Below are 18,079 nucleotides of genomic sequence, written 5' to 3'. Positions count from 1 at the left end.
CCTCAGTAAGATACTCTGGAGCGACTCTGCTCTCCAGCCCTCAGATGCCCTTGACAAAGAAAATATTTTTCACTTGACCTAAAAGTGAAAAATATTTTTCATCCTTTCCTGGGATTCCAGCAATCCCTCTCAATTTTGGAAAATGTGTCCTTTGTCCCTCCTGGAGATCTCTGTGGCTCTGGGCCTGGAAGTCCTTCCTTCCCCCAGATGGATTTCATTCTGATGAAATGAATTTGATTGATCAGTAAAGTGACCATCTTAATTGGTAAGACCTATACCTTGCGGTGAAACTCACTGTGTCAGGGCCTTGAAATATTATAGTGACTAAGATTTGACCTACTTATTCACTATAATATTTCAAGGCCCTGGCACAGTGAGCTCTCAAGAAGATGACAGAGAACAGAAAATAGACTCCTGGGGGGATTTGTGTTTAAGGAGGAGAGTGCAGGGAGGAGAGGCTGGAGAAGTAGATACTCGTAGGCAGTGTTATGCCAGTTGAGGACCTTGGTCCTTATCCTGCAGGTTGATGATGGAAAGTCATGGAAAGATTTGGTGTAGGGGAATAAAACAGGCAGCACAGAGGATGTATTTCAGTGGGATAACCCGAAGGGGCAGAAAGACAATATTATAACAATCTAGGACATAGTTCTCAAGGTAATGTCCTTGTATTAGCAGCCTCAGTATCACTTGAGAGTTTGTTGGAAACCCAATTTGTGGACCCCGCCCCAGAACTAATTTTTTCTAGCTTTATTGAGGTATGATTGGCAAATCAAAACTGTATATATTGAAGGTGTACAACACGCTGTTTTGATACACGCATACGTTGTAGAACAATGACTAAAATCAAGCTGATTAACATATCCATCACCTCACATAATTTGCATTTTTGTGTGTGTGGTGAGAACTCTTAATATCTACTTTCTTAGCAGATTTCAAGTATACAATACATTATTATTAACTGTACTCACCATGCTGTACGTTAGATCCCCAGAACTTAGTCATCTTCTAACTGAAAGTTTGTACCCTTTAACCAACATCTCCCCAGTTCCCCAACCCTCAACTCTTGGCAACCACCATTCTACTCTCTGTTTCTTCTCTCTGAGTTCAGACTTTTTTAGATTCCACATAAAAGTGAGATCATGCAGTATTTGTCTTTCTGTATCTGGCTTATTTCATTTAGCAAAATGTCCTCCAAGGTCATCCATATTGTTGCAAATGGCAGGACTTTCTTTCTTAAGGCTATTGTACATATAAACCATATTTTTCTCTACCCATTTATCCATTGAGAGACGCTTAGGTTGTTCCCATATCATGGCTATTGTGAATAATGTTGCTATGACCATGGAAGTACAGATATCTCTTCAAGTGCCCAGAGCTATCGAATCAGAAGCTCTGAAGATGAAACCCAGCAATCTGAGTTGTAACAAGCACTCTAGATGATTTTGATGCACGCTCGAGTTAGAGAAGTACCTGCCTAGGAAAATGTCCATGAAGGACTGAATTACTACGAGTGGTAAATGTGGAAAGGGTGGCTTGTGGTAGAAAATCATTTGGAAGGTAAAATCAAAGAGATATATATTTGATTAATTGCACAAAGAAGGTGAGTGACTTTCTGGATCTCTGCATTCTTGTCATCAGTAGGAGAACAGTTTTATAGAATCCTGGCCTGTCTATTCCCTGCAAAATATCTAAAATATACAAAATGAAGGAAAAAGTATTTGCAGAGGGTTGAGAGTGGTTTGATCCCTCTGAGTCCCCCATGATTCATTCTTACTTTAATGTCTGGACAGCTATCAGGCTATTTTACTTTCCCATTTCTTGAAGGTCCAACATGGGGCTTGAAATAATGAAGGACTTTACCTCCATCGAGGTCTTGCCATGTAACAAGTCTATTGTGTTCACAATTTATCCATTTAAAGGACATTCTTACTTTAAGAGATATTTCTTGAACATTAACCATTTCAATCTTTCATTTCCTGAGATAAATAGTATTAATCATCTTGGGTTTTGCAGAAGGGGTTTTATTCTTGGAAATTATTTTCATATCAATTTAAACCAATTTTCATCTTGAGTCAGATATAAAAGGCTAGGTAACCCTTCATTTCAGCTGCTTTCTCTCAAAATGTACAGGTTATTTGTATTTGTATTTCAACTTGGGATTTGTTCCTGAAAAGCCAATAATTGGATACTGGTGAAAATGTCTCAAATGAACTACAGAGCTAGGAAATCTCTCTTTCAGCCAAACCATCTCAGTTAAAGTTCTATGAACTAGCAATTCCTGTGGATCTTTTAAATTTTATCACATAAACTTCAGTGGTCAATACAAAGCCATCTCACTTATCAAAGTGATGTTTCTGCTATCCTGAAAGTAAAGTCTACTTCAGAAAAGCAAATTACTCCTGTTTTAACAGTCAGTGGGGTATGCATTTATCCATTGCCCTTTTCTCATATATTTAGCACATGTTTATTGAGGACTTACTGTAGGCAAAGAACTTTGCTAAATCCTGTGGAGATATAAATGAATCAGGAACCCAGACCTAAAGCTCACAGTCTATGGGAAAGACAGATCCCTTCTCTGCCACGGCAACCATTGTCCATACCCAACGTTTACACCAAAGAAAGTTCTTTGACCCTTGAAGCCACTTGAGTCCTCTTAACACCCCTGTGGTTTCTCTCTTGCCTGGACAGTAATTTCTAGTAAAGTCAGGCAGTTTCTTATAAGACAGTGCCACACTTATTTTAGGAGCCATTTATAAACCTGATATAATTCAGTATGGACAAACTTAAGTCCCTAAACATATACCCCAAATCTGAACAATGTAGGTAGATGACAAAAAGATGTGTTTTTAAAGTGACAAAATAAAAAATGGCCTGAGTCACACATGGATGGAAAGCTTGATGTGAGTCGGTGAATTCAGCTTAGGCCACTTCAAAGTGGAATATTCAGAATAAGCAGATAATGTTCCTCTCTTTTTCTGCACTAATCAGACCACACAGAATATTAAGTTCAGTTCTGGGCACAAGAAAGAAACATTGAAGGAGTTTTCCTATTAACTAGAAAACATGGTTCTGATACATACAAAATAAACAATGTGTAATAGTCATCTTGTAAAGGTGTTCAAGCTTTCTCCATGGATAAGGAGTTTGAGGGGGAGAAGATGTCCAGTCCCCCCGGCCAGTGTCATGGGTATGATATTCAGCTGGGCTACCGAGTCCTGCTCTTTTGCCACCACACATTTCCCCCTGATTTTGGCTAGCTGTCTCACAACTGAGTGGCCTTAGGGACAAGATGAAGCCCTGGGAAACATTGCAAATGCACAAAGAAAAAAATTTAACCCCAGTCTAGGAAATACCATTCATTATTGGGATTATTCAGAAGTGAGAACTTTTAACTCATCCCTTAACATGATCTTATTAAATAAATATTTGGGAAGAGAGGATGGCAGAGATAGAGAAGGGTGGAGGGAAAAGGGGAAAAAGAGGAAGAAAATGAGGAAAGTGTTTCTGAAGTAATTTGTGATAATAAAAGTTGCTGACTGTGGGAATTTTTATTGCCAGAGAGTGAGAACATAGAAACAAAATGTCAGCTTGGCAGGAAGACTCCTTTTCCCAGTGGTTATACTGTGAAAAGAAGGTGGATTGCAGCATTTTGCAAACAGATCGAGTTAAATGAAACATAAAATATAAATGACTGCTTGAAGAGAAAACTAATTTACCTCATGGGAGATTCAACACTGCGTCAGTGGATTCACTACTTACAAAAAGTGGTAAAAAGTATGTATTTTATTTTTATTTTGAAACTATAGTTGCCTTCAGAGGTTATTTTTATAGTAGAATTCTTTGCTTCCCTTTTCTGACATTTATTATTTTTTAAAATTTGCCAAATATTTGGATTTGGGCTTTTAATAAAATGTTAAATTTTATTTTTTTCATTCACAAATATTAATATTTTCTTCCTCTTTCTCTATGCTGATAATAAGTTCAAAATTTTGTTAAGATTTTAATGCATCTGTTAAAGTTCCCTTCCTCCCACAGGCAGCAATGCTCTTAGAGTTAGAAGTGGTCTTGGCTAGAATTTTACAAATACGTGCATTTAAAAATTATATCATTATTTTCCTTTTGTAAAAAGATTTATTGATTTTTTCCCTGTCAGCCTTAAAATGTTTTGATCATCATGGAGCTGGGATCTTTAAAACACATGTGCTTCTGGATGCTGAAAGACATATTTTGATTCAGTGGAAAAAACATGGTCATCCATTTATTACCAAAAATCTGTTCTCAGTGAAGGATGAAAATTATATCCCACGGGAAATTGACCAGGTAGCAGGAGACAATGACACAGCCATTGTCATCACTCTCGGTCAGCACTTCAGACCCTTCTCCATCAAAATCTTTATCCGTAGGGCCATCAATGTTCAAAAGGCCATTGAACGTCTATTCTTGCGAAGCCCAGAGACCAAGGTGATCCTGAAAACTGAAAACACCAGGGGGGTGTCTCAAAATGCAGAGATGTTTAGTGACTTTCATGGTTATATTCAGAATCTTACCATGAGGGATATTTTTGTGGATCTCAACGTGGGTATTATTGATGCCTGGGACATGACTATTGCATATAACACTGATAATGCTCATCCACCTGATTGTGTGATTGGAAATCAGATTAACATGTTCTTAAACTACATTTGCTAGAGGAAAAATACAAAAAAGCCAGTACCAGCCATCCTCTATAGATGACCTCACTTATACTGCAAGGATAGTTTAATGAAATCCAAGGTAGGAGGAAACAAAATAAAAATAATTACTGTTAAAATATACGTAACATAAAAATTACCATTTAAACCATTTTAAGTGTACAATTCAGTGGCATTAATGACATTCACAATATTGTGCAACCACCATCTCGATCTATCCCCAGAATTTTTCATCATCCCAAACAGAAACTTTGCATCCATTGAACAATAATTCCCCTCCCCCCAGGCAACCACCATTCTACTTTCCGTCTTTATGAATTAAACCATTCTAGGTAGCTCATATAAGTGGAATTGTATAGTATTTGTCCTTTGTACTGGCTTATTCCACTTAGTATAATGTCTTTAAGGTTCGTCCATGTTGTAGCATATGTCAGAATTCCCTTCCTTTTTTAAAGCTGAATAATATTCCATTGCATTATATATATATCACATTTTGTTTATCCATTCATCTGTTGATGGACACTTGGGTTGTTTCCATCTTTTGGATATTGTGAATAATGCTGCTATGAAGAGGAAACCAGATTTGAAGGATTGTTTCCAGTCCTGAGTATGATGACAGAACAGCAAAACATCATCATTCATAGTTTGATTTTAAGAAATGTAAGGCCTGGAAAGGAGCAGTCTAAATGATTCAAGTTTAGAGAAAATGTGAAATGTAGGAGAAAACTTAGTGAAATAATAGCAGTCTTTGTGCTTAAGATAATTATTTGAAATTTGGTAAACAGTTGTTCTCTAGATTTCAGTAAGAATCAAGGATCACAGTCTAAACCCACAAACTCACTGAGACAAACCAACTAGTATTATGTCAATGTACAGACCCTACAACCCTGGTTCTTGCTGACCTTACAAGTATGAGATGAGATCCCCTCCAGAGGACCTCAAATGACTTTATAAGCTTTGTCTCTAAACTGTCCTCTCAGAATAAAAGTATCCTCCGTTTCCATTAATATACTTGAGGTCACAAGAGTGGAAATATTGTTACTCCAGGGTGATTTCTTTGTTTGGACTGTGTTTCTTAGGGAGAGGAAGTGAAATTATAGTACTGTAACATCAGTATAAAGGTCAATCCATACAGCTTAGGACCAGGCTCCTCCAAATAAGGGAACACACATTAGAAATCTTTTCTTTTGGTTCTAATTCTTCGCATAGGAAACTTTCAAAATAAATCTAATCGTTCTTCCAATCATTGCACTCTTAAATGCTTATATCACTTATCATTGTCCCACCAGTTACCTTAAGTTCGTTTAACCTAGTTCTGAGTTGATAGAGTTTCCAGTTTTGTTACCATTACTCTTCTCTGATTGCACTGAAGTGTGTCTGTGTCATTCCACAGCATGCCTTCTACCCCATCTCTCTCCTCAACAAATTGAATGCTCTAATTTAAATGTGATCAATCAGCATCGAAAAATGAGGGTCTATTACTTCACTTGTTCTAAAGCTGAACGGTACAATATTATAGCCATTAGTCACATGTGGCTGTTTAAATTAAAATTAAATTAAAAATCATTTCCTTGGTTGCACTAATCACATTTCATGTTCAGTAGCCACATGTGGCTAGTGGCGCTGTACTGACAGCACAATATTTACTTTCATTTGTTTCTGGAGACTATTTTTTAATGTTTTGTTGTAGTATTTGAATGTGTTTTTAATAATAAGGCCGATGATATATTGTAGATTTTTACGGTGAGTAAAAAAATTATCAAATGTTGCTAAGTGTCAAACTCTTGACTTTTAAGCCATTTTCTTCTGGTTCAGTCTTTCAAAGAAATCCTGGTATCTATATAGTTCATAACGCTTTGGCCTTGAAGTGATAGCCTCAGATTATTGTAGATATTGACTATGTTGCTTGTGTATTTACAAGACTTGAGCAAGCCATTTGAAATGTAAAGATGTTCTTTACTGGTATCATCAAGCCTCTTTCAAAAGCCCTTGTATGTACAAGGAATGAAACTAGAAATCAATAACAAAAGGAAAACAGGAAAACTCACAAATACATGGAAATTAAACAATGGACCCTTTTTTTTTTTAAACACCTTTATTAGAGTATAATTGCTTTACAATGGTGTGTCAGTTTCTGCTTTATAACAAAGTGAATCAGTTATACATATACATATGTCCTCATATCTCTTCCCTCTTGCATCTCCCTCCCTCCCACCCTCCCTATCCCACCCCTCTAGGTGGTCACAAAGCACCGAGCTGATCTCCCTGTGCTATGCGGCTGCTTCCCACTAGCTATCTATTTTACGTTTGGTAGTGTATATATGTCCATGCCACTCTCTCACTTTCTCCCAGCTTACCCTTCCCCCTCCCCGTATCCTCAAGTCCATTCTCTACGTCTGCGTCTTTATTCCTATCCACTGCAGATGTATTTGATGAAGTCTCATAAAAAATAATAAAAGTAAAAAATAATACCCAAGGGGCAAATAGATTACTGATTCTGTAAAATTTAATTATCAGAGATTTGTGGTTGTATTTTTTTATACTTTCTTTTTTACTTAATTGCATAAAATCACCACATTCACAGATATTTGGAAAGAAGCTCTTCACTTTATGTCTAAAATTATTTTGAGTTGAAGTATTTGTCACTTATTTTTCCACTACATTTAATTTCAATAATCCACTCTTAAGCCTTTGAGTTATTTATTTGTGTAGTGAGAATCTAAAATTATATAATAGAAACCAATAAAATATAAATTTAACATAAACGAAAAATACTCTGAAATGATATAAAAATATGTTTACGAATCCCAAACTGCTCCATGTTAACTGAATACTAGTCAAAATTAAGTGACCAAACAGACCTTACGACTCAGGCACCACCTTTGAGTAAGCGATTTTTATTAAGAATATGGAGAAATTTGGGGAAAATCGTAATTTTGCCTGATAATTATATCAAGTCTTCCATGGCTTTACTCCTCTCTATTAGACAAGACTTTTTTTAACGGGTGATAGAAATCAACCTCAAACTAGCCCAAGGAGGGGTAGGATAAAATGCATTTCATTTCAAATCTATGAAATATAAGTAAACAAAATATTTAAGTGTTTTTCTTTGAGAGCTACTCAAACACCTCCCGACCCCTTGCTAAACTACCACAGGCCGCACTCTGAGAATTAGTGCTTCCTCCTACAAGGGTATTTTCAAAGTCAGCTCCTCCAAGAGCTTGGGTACCACAACTATCTGTGAAGCTTATAAAAGACATTGATTGACAGACTTCATTCTGACTAACCAAATAAGGCTTTTCCTGAGTGATGCTTAGAAGTCTCTATTTTTAAATAATAACTCTAACGTACCCATCTTGGCATCTGGCAATGGGATTAATTTAGGAATCTCACCCTAAAGTATTCTCTCTCCACTCTATTCCCTGAGGTCAAGCAACTTACACTTCTCCATTTGCCCTGTCTATATCCCTCCTCGGTTCTCATCTAAACCAATCACATGGCTGAGCCCTCACCACAGGATACTGTGGGAAGCAGCCCCCAAAAGAGGTAACTCATAATCCTTGTGGAAGTTTCATCAGCAGGTAGGACAAGGAAAAGCAGCCTTAGTGGGGCCTCATCACCAGGCAGTTTGTCTCCACCCTCACCTGCTCTGGATCCAATAAAACTAGTTGTCTATGCCTCCTCTTCTACTGCACTTCATGAAAAAAGGAATTCTGGTGCTCAACGAAGGTCACTCCATTTCCTACATATAAGTTACCCTAGGAATAGGGGAGGGGTGATGAGGGATGAAATAAAAATGTTCTGAAATATAGGTGGGTATATGTTTCTTGTCTCTTCTATTCATCTCTGTCTTCATTATCTGGGTCTCGGATATATTACACAATATGTCCTTCCTGCAAAGTACAACCTGGGCAGAGAAATAAGTGAGTGGCACTTTTCAAGGATTTGGCCAGCATATATTGAGATGCAAGCTGACGGCTTCCTGGTGGCCAAGCAGGGAATGGTCAGTGCTGCTTCTATAGTCTTGAGCAATTCAGCTCTGACCCCCAAGCTGCAAATCTCACTAAGCCAAATGAGAGCTCTGTGATTGAAAAGATCTGCCCTACTAAGAAAGCCATTTGGTATCAGGTCATTGCCACTAGGTTATACACTTAGGGAGGAGGTAGGTGGAGTTCCATACTTTAAGCAGTTGGTGAAAGTATTCCTTCCACCTGCAAAGAGCACTTTCTATAAGGAGAATGGAAATAAATAAATAGGTTCTGCCTTTTTGCATATCTGCTGCTAGTTTAGGAATCAGCAAATTGATGGTTGCCAGCCAAACCCAGCCTGCAGCCTGTATTTATACAGCCTGGGGGACAGGGGCTAAGTATGGTTTTTGCCTTTTTAGGTTTGTAAAAATAAAACAAAGAAGAATAGGTGACCCGCAAAACCTAAGATAGTTACCATCTGTCCCTTTACAGAAAAATTTGCTGACCTTTGGCTTAGAGTCCTTTTAGACTGATGTACTTGGTAACTTCCTGGCTGGCCCTCCTCTTAATCGGACTCTTCCTGGATCTACCATGAAAACCAATGGAGAGTCATTTCTGATCTAGTTCACATACCTATCCTCCATCTACCAAATCCCACTGGTGTGCAAGTAAATGTTCAACAACCAGCAATCGGAACAAGAAAGCCCTGATTTGTAGCATCTGCCGGTTTCTGTGGTGTAAATATTCCCCTCCACGGCTGGTTTCAAGCTACCAGCATGATGTTACTGAACACAGAATTGGGAAGAAAGGCACACATCAGATCTCACTAGATGGTAGGAGCTGACTCCAGCAACCACTGCCCAATCCTGAGAGGTGTGAGGCATCTGGCGTACTGGAAAGAGAATCATTCCCTGGTTAAATATTCTTAAATTCAAATCCAGTCATCACTACTTAACTAGTTGGATGACCTTCAAAAATTCACTTAACGTCAACGAGCTTGTTTTTTCACGTGCAAATTTGAAATAATGCTACATTATTATCTCAGAGAGAAGGATTTGGGAAGAGTGAGAATAGGTACAAGCAAACATACCACACAGTGTTTGGGACACACCTTCCCCACTTTTCCTCCACTGGCCCCATAGTAGGGTGGAGGCTTTCTCTTCCCTCCTCCATCTTCTCTACAGCTCACTCTGCTTAGGCCAGGACTGGATGCGAGTCCAGTGGATCCTCCTTCTGGGTCTGCTGTGGAAGTGTTTGGGCCCTGAGGTCTGAGAGAGTTGGCTGGGGCCTTATGATCAGGACAAGCACAAAACTTTGGGTGGGTTGTCCTGAGGATGTCCTTCAAAAGAGAAAATAGTCACTGGATTCCACTTTAAGGGCTGAGTTCCGGTCTTATTTTGCTCTGTATCTACCATGGCTGGCACAATTGCATGGAAATAGGAGCCATTCAATATATAATTGCTGGATGAGTGAATGAATGCTGATTGTATCTGCCAATAAATGAATGCAATCCTGATCAAATACTGATTAAGAGACTGGGCTGTGAACAGCCTGAATTTGAATCCCAGCTTTGTCCCTTACTAGCTCTGTATCTTTGGACAACTTACTTAACCTCTCTGGACTTCAGTTTCATCATCTATAAAACAGATAATAGTATCTACTTTCAAGAATTGATTTAAAGTATTTACTAAAATAAGTCTGGAACAATATAAGTACTCAACAATGTAAGCTATTATTATCTTTCTCATCAAAGTCAATGTTAACAACTAACACTCATTGACACCCACTATGCCTCATGCTCTTCTTTTAATCTATTTGTCGGTTCATCATTTCAAGGAAAGGAAGCCACAGTACAATAGTACCACTCTAATATGTCAAGATGCCTAATTTTAATAGAAGAGATTCATCATAGCCAAATATTTCTATTCTTTTGGTCTCTCATGCTCATCCGATTGAAGAAGCAAAGGCTGTGATGAAATCAAAACAAGTCTGAATAATAGCAGCTAAAGATGTTAAATCCTGATACCCACTCTTACCTCTGGAATGTTCTCTGCCTCACAGACATGTCTGCTCCTATCTCATCTATGTCACTGTTCTTAATTCTTAGACTTTATACCTTGGGTAAGATATAGGAGAGATAATGGTTAAGAAACAGAATGTTTTTCTGTAAATATTATGATATGGTCATTTTGATGCTTTGTGGAAGTGGTAGTATGGGGTAGCATTCGACTTTTAGCCTTTATTTCTCCCAGTAACTAATGTGAGAAACGAATCTTCTCCCAGGATGGCCAGCTTTCACCCCACCCCTGGACATAGTCTCATTCCTGTCCAAATATTTTACTAGTGCCAACTTTATTGTAGGCAACTTGCTGTTAAATCCTGCAATTAATCTTTGGCTTTATAATTAAGTGACTGGATTTAGATTTTGGCTTAAATTTGTGGCTTTCTTGCTTTTGAGTTGGGCTGTACCTTGTGTAACAACTGGCACTATAAAATACCCAATGTCTTGAACCACTTTGGCTTAGGACAATTGCCTTGCTCCCTTAGCAAAACAGTAGACAATATTCTGGGAAATGTGGCATAATTCTTCAAATTTTCATCCATAAAAATAGAAGAAATAATCCTTATTGATGTCACTAGTGGAAAAAATATAACAGAAATCAAAGGCCATTTCAAAACTAAGAAATGAATCAAGAGTCAGACATAGAATAAAGTAAGGGCAAGGTAATTCTCAGAGTTGGGACTTGCAGATGGGTTACAGGTGATGGATGAATTTGGTAGCAATTTTACTCATACATAAAAGCTTTTGAAAGAACCAAGCTAGTCTGCCTCTGTTTCTTTCTTTCTCTCTCCCTCTCCCTCACCCCTTTCCTCCCTCCCTCTCCCCTCTCTTTCTCCGTTTCTCTCTTTTCGTCTCTGTCTCTCTGACTCTCTCTCTCCTCCCTTTTGGTGGACAGGGATATGGAAATGTCAAAATGTAGCCTAAAAACAACTTTTAAAAATTTCATCTACATTCTAAAAACGGTCCTGAGGTTATTTGTGTTTGCTTTTTGATTTACTTATATCCAAAACTTTTCCATCCCTGCAATGTCTAACTGACATTTCTTAACAGTTTTTTCCCTAGTCCCCTACACTCAATATCACACACTATTCTTTTTACATTGGAAGGTAATTCTGAGTTCACCTCTCTCCTGATTTTTTTTTCAGGCTTCTAGCAGCCATGAATAAAGTTTCACATGTAATACTTAACTCTTTTTATAAACAGAAATTGTAGAATAAAAACTGAGGTCCCCTTCCATTTAGGGGTCCGAAAAGGAATTCAAGGGGTTCTCACTGGTCAAATATGGGGCAATGTGAACTCCGAAAAGAATGACTGCAATTGTTTGAAGCACATTGAATATATCAAAGTCTCCGAGTTTATGAGAGAGAGGGAGAGGGAGTGAGAGAGAGCAGAAATCTCATTTATCATCATTGGAGGTAGGAAGTACAGAAATACCTTACTCTAAATGTTGATAATTAAAGTTAAAGAATTCGCATTCATCTTGCTTTTCCTGTGTGAATTATATTCAGGGAAATCAAAGAGCTTGAACTGATGAAGGAAAGTTCTACTTAACAGAATTGTTCCAAGGAATAAATGTGGAAAGAATTAGAAAATCACCAGCTTTTAAGCTCTTAATGAATTTGTCTATTTAGATAATAATTATTAATAGATGCTAAAGTAATTACAGGTATTCACAAAGCACCCAAACATTGCCCTACAAATTACTTACTGGCTGTAAGAGGAAAGTGCATCTACACAATGGGGAAGTCAGCCTGCCACTACCCAAGCCCACTCAGCATCACTACAAGTGGGACAGTAGGCAACTACATGCCTTCTGAACACTTCATGCAACATAAAGTGTTTTTGTCCAAAATGTTGAACCAGAATCTAATTGAGCCTTCAGATCTATTTCTAGTTTATAGGAAACCTAGAAGGGTAATGGAACAAATTAACTAACACCTTGGGGAAGCAATAAGAAAATTCAGAAGATGGGTTATTCTGCAGAACAACTGCCTCATTTTTCAACAAGTCAATGTCAAAAAAACAAAGGAAGTTGTGAGATAACTGTTCTAGACTAAAAGAGATTTAAGAAGTAGAATGGTGGTTGCCAGGGGTGGGGGGTGGAGCAACGTGAAGTTGTCCAGTGGGTATAAAGTTTCAGTTGCACCAGATGGATAAATTCCAGAGAACTTCTGTACAATATCATGCCTATAGTTAATCCTACAACGTGCAGTTAAAAAATTAAGAGAGTAGATCTCATGTTAACACACACACACACACAAACACAAACTAAACAAAAATAACCAATTTGCTCAAGGAAACTTTTAGAGGTGATGGATATGTTTATTACATTGATTGTGGTGATGGCTTCATGAGTGTTACACATTTTGTTCCAGATAAATTTATAAAGTCTAGTTGAAACAACCCCCATCATACTCTGATCTAATTCACTCTGACTTGTTTTTTACAGATGACTTGTTTTTCTGCTTAGTTGCATATCCACACCTGGTATTTTTCTCTTTTAAGAACACTCCCCTTTACACTCCCTTCTTTGTAAGCATTCTTCATTCCAGAGAGAAGGTCACAGTTCGATAACCTTGAGAACCACAGAAGCCCATCACAAGACCAGTCCTGATGGTCTCCAGATGATCTCTGGATGGAAGGAATGCAGGCCCTGCACGTACCCTGATCCTAATCAACAACCCTGCTCCCTGAACGATTACTATAAGACTCCTCAAAACACCCCCCTTCCCCGGGCTGGGACACACAGTTTTGAGTGCATTATCTTGCTGTGGCCCCCCTTTGCCTGGCAAAGCAATAAAGCTATTCCTTTCTGCTTCACCCAAAACTTTGTCTCTGAGATTCAATTTGGTGCTGGTGTACAGAGGCCAGAATTCGGCCACAATATGCCCAAGCTAAAATTGTGCACATTAAATATGTACAGATTTTATATATCAATTATACATCAATAAAACTGTTTAAAGAAAGAAAGACTTAAGAGATGTAAGATCCAATTATTAAAATGTATGATTATTTATTGAACCCTGGTTTGAACTTGTAAAAGATGTTTTGGGGACAATTGGAGAATTTTGAATATGAACAGGATACTTGATAGAACTAAGATAATACTGTAAATCTTGTTGGGAATGATAATGGCATTGACCTTAAGTAAGAAACGCCATGTTTTAAAAAGGAGAGGCGTACATACACATTTGGAAATTAAATTTCATTTGTCTGACATTTACTTTAAAATACTTTTGCCAAAACAAAACAAGTGGAAAATAAATGGGACAAAACTAAATAAATGGAAAAAGATACAATGATAGTAAAATAGTAATGATAGTAAAATTCTAATCATTGTTAAAACCAGATGATAGGTATCTGAGGATTAATTATATTAGTCCATTCTACCTATTTATATAAATGTTTGAAAATGTTCAATAAAAAGTGAAAAAGAAGATGAGGGTCCATAATCCCTTTGTTACAAGGAAATGGATGAAGCCACATCCATCATTGCTTTTCTCATGGTGAGTTGAAATCCACAATAAGGGTAGTAAATCTGGCAGAATTTCCAATGAAACTGCTGTGATTATAGGTACGTATAGTCATTAGTGTAACTGAGATGTTCAGGCTTCATTTATCTGTGACAAAAATTACACGTCACAAATCCTATTTTTAAAAAATTTGAAATAAAGATATACATAAATATATAACACACATATACGTTAAAAGCAAGGCTAAGGACAATAGAATGGTATCACATGGAATACCGCTCTCTCCAAAGAGTTAATTATTTCTGTGTTAGGTTGGCAGATGTTATACCATAAATTTAAGTTCATACTTCTTATTGATTATACTGACATTAGATGGAATTCATTGAGTCGTCATTGGGAAAGATGAGGAATCTAGGTCACTTCCAGCTTCTTTCTTCCACTGTAAGATTTCTTCCTTATATTACTACTTTTAGTGCTTCTGTGGATTGTTTTTTTTTATTATGTTAGATAATACAGTCAAACCTCTATTTCATGTTAGATCACCTGTAGTCAGTATGTCTTCACTGCCAGCAGCTATGATAAATAATAATACGCCACTACTTCTCCTTCCTTTCACCTCTCTCCCAACCCAACCAAAGAAATGGCAGAAATAATATTTTTAATGAATAAATTAATCACAATTTTAGGAAACAAGGAAGAGAACCAATAGCAGATGGAAAAATTTTGAGCATTTTCTGAAAGTCAGGAAACAATGTCACTCCTCAGGGGTATGGGAAGCAACAGCGTAGTGCAGGAGAAGGTTGGGTGCCATGGACCCGGGGGCGCGTGGGAGCTGTCTGGTTGTGCCTTTGTTCTTCTCCACATTGCTTTGGGTGGACTTTTGCCCATTCTGTTGTCACTATCGGTCCCTGGTATGAGTCAGAGGTGGCAGCGCCCATCAGAACCATTGGATCCACTTGGTCAGGGAAAGTGTTCAGAAGAGTTACACACAGTTTCTTCCTCCCCAGGCCTGGTGGAGGGCCTGCAGAGTGACTGCATCCAGGCTCATGTGACCACCTGACCCAGGGCTCAGCCTGCTTCTGGTGGCTGTGGTTGCTGGGGGTCTTGGGCCACAGCGTGCGTGTCACGTGTCTCCTCTCAAGCAGTTTCCTGGCCTCGTTCCTTGGCTGAGAACCTCTCAAGACAAGTAGGCTGTGGCCCTGGCCCTCTCTGAGGCCATCCCCCACCCCAGGTCCTTCTGGAAGCCCCATACTTCTCATTGGTACCCGAGTGGCTCTCTCCTAATGAAGGTGACTCACTGGAGACAGCCTGGCTGTGACAGCTATGAGTGACCCTGTGACCCGTGCCTGACCCCTCTTGCCTTTGCACTGTTCCTGACAAAGGAGGAAGCCTGCAAGGTCAAGTGGCTGCCCAGGATGCCCAGGGTGAGTTCAGGCCATGGGGGGCCTGGGGAGTTGACTGCGTATCTACCACTTATGAAAGATTTTTAGTATTGATATTATTTCTCTTCCCATAATCACCCCTGAGGGAGGTAGTAAAATCATCCCATTTTACTGATGAGAAAACTGACACAGAAGGAGGTTAAATAATCTGCCCCAAATCACATCAATGATCAGTAGCTTGGACCAGATTTGAGAGGTCTGACTTTAGAGTGTTTTCCTTTAACGACTGTATTTCCTGCCCATGAATAGAATTAGGATAGAAGATTAAGTAGAAAAGAGAAAGGCATGCCAAAAGAAAAAGGAAATAAAGGGTACAAAATGATGGTATCCCAGAAATGTGAGCAGCATAGAGGAAGAGAGAAGAGGAAAAGTTTGGCTAGAAGGAGATAGTACTAAAAAGAGGAGGAGATAGGAAGGAAGTGGAAAGAAAGTCTGCAGTTTCAACCCTTGTTTATATATTGTACCTGGAAGATCCCTGTTCTTGCATTTATCAGCAAAACTATTTAAACTTAATTTTCCTATATAGTTTAAGGAGTTCTGTTTATGAGACAACACATCATTCCCTAACCTTTACAGAAAATTTGCAATTTATTTAAGAAATGCAAGGAGGAAAGGAAGGAAAGAAGGAAGTGAGGAAAGAAGAAAGGAAGGGAGGGAGAGAAAAAAAGGAAGGAAAGCATGGAAGGAAGGGGAGAGGGAGGGAAGGATTACTAATTTTTGAAATCCCAAAGTGTGGAAAGGATAGATTTGGAAAAGTGTTATCAAAAACACAGTAATAAATGATCCATTTGGGCAGGAAGAGGGAGAACAATTCAAGGTTACGTCATATGGTAAGATTTCCTGAGGGCTTCAGAAGGAAAGAATCTCACAATGGATTTCGTACGCAGTTATTAATTCCCCTGGGCATGTACCAGCTGTATCCCCAATTCTGAGTTATCTTCATAAGGAGATGATTTACTTTGGCCTGCCCAGAGAGATTGCCATGAAACTGGATTGAAACATCTAATGTAATGAGTGAGCAAACATTTCCTAGCTTTACGAAGTCTTTGGGGGGCAAGGAAGGGGTCACAAAAATGATCCAGGCAACTAGTACAAACATCAGTATGGAAAATAATGTACGTTTCCTTCCAGTGTACAATACATGGTATGAATCTTATTATAGGTAAATATGAAAGAAATTTCATGCACAATCACAAGCCACATGACACCCCTTGGTGCTGACACTGCCCCTTTCCACTAGATCTCTTGTGCTCAGAACCCTCTCCTGACTGGTTCCAAGTTCTTCCCCGTTCTTCCCAGCTGTCCTCTCTTTGTAGCTCAGAATTTATCAACAATGCTTTCTATAGAAGGGGAAAATCAGAAACGAAGACACTTCCTAAATTTCCTCTAGAAAAATAAACTGTCAAACTGGTTGGAGACAACATACACAATCCTAAGGAGGAGAGACCATTATTATTATCTCCATTGGACAGATGAGGAACCTAAAATTCAAGAGGATAAATAAAATAGTCAAGGTCACATGAAGGGCCAACCAGTAATCTGAGATTTAATCCCAGATCTGTACAATTCCTAACTCAGATCCTAACCACAACATGCCATTATGACAGCCCACCTCCCACTTTGACTCTCAACCTTGAGTCAACTGCAGAGCGGAAGTCTCTTTCACCTTATCCCACCAGAGTGCATGACACCATACAGCTTCAACATGTTGACACTGAAAATATTCCATTCACTTCTGCTTGTAATGTTATAGCCAACAGCTAGGGTTTATCTTTGCATTCTTTTTCCACCATCTTTTTCCTACCACTCGACCAGTCTTTTGCCATACAAAGGCCTTTGAAGTCCAAATGTTACCTGGCTACACCAAATGAAGAGACTTGCATACCCTGTTATCATATTTAAGTACCTCTGAACTTTCTACTAGCCCAAGCAGGAACTTCATAATCCTCCATTGCCATACCTCTGAACAAAAAGTCTTCCCATCTGTTTCTGAACATCCCCAGATGGGTGCCTCGTGTGTGCCTATGAACCATCTGCTGGTCTTTTCTGTTTGCCTCTTCCACTCCTCTCTGTTTTGGTTCATGCCTGCTGACAAGCAATGCTTGCAAAGCTACTTGAAGGAGCATCGTTGGGACTTCCATGGCTTTATTTTACACTCTGGGTAATGTTGCCTTCAGAAACTGTCTCCTCCTAATGCTAATAAAGCTAGTGATCCTTGGCTTGCCGCAGTTGTGCTAGATTTCAGGTTACAGGTCAGGAGAATACCCTAAAACTCTATGCTACACTTTTGCACTGGGGTCCTGTAACAGCATTGTTTGTGCCATAGCTCACAAAAGTATATTGTCCACACTAACAACATCTGAGGTCTAGCTCAGCCAGCCAAAATTCCTTACTGCATGTTATTAAATCATGCAATCATAGGACTCAGAGTTAAAGGGGATGG

At 38.7% G+C, this 18,079-nt stretch overlaps 1 protein-coding gene across 1 annotated transcript in view; it reads left to right on the top strand.

Annotated features, from left to right (window-relative positions):
• Positions 1–12,899, top strand: part of NXPE2 (neurexophilin and PC-esterase domain family member 2) — a 95,401-nt gene extending 82,502 nt beyond the window's left edge. Inside the window, 4 exon segments of the mRNA XM_082411210.1 lie at positions 1,825–1,894; positions 3,567–3,677; positions 3,681–3,774; positions 4,154–12,899. Of these exon segments, the coding sequence (XP_082267336.1) occupies positions 1,825–1,894; positions 3,567–3,677; positions 3,681–3,774; positions 4,154–4,689 (811 nt within the window). The 3' untranslated portion in view covers positions 4,690–12,899.
• The last annotated feature ends 5,180 nt before the right edge of the window (positions 12,900–18,079 follow it).

The sequence above is a fragment of the Balaenoptera physalus genome (genome assembly GCF_965194825.1).
Source record: "Balaenoptera physalus genome assembly, chromosome: 10".
NCBI lineage: Eukaryota > Metazoa > Chordata > Mammalia > Artiodactyla > Balaenopteridae > Balaenoptera > Balaenoptera physalus.
The sequence above is the reverse complement of the archived record's forward strand: the minus strand, read 5'-3'. Positions and strand labels throughout refer to the sequence as shown.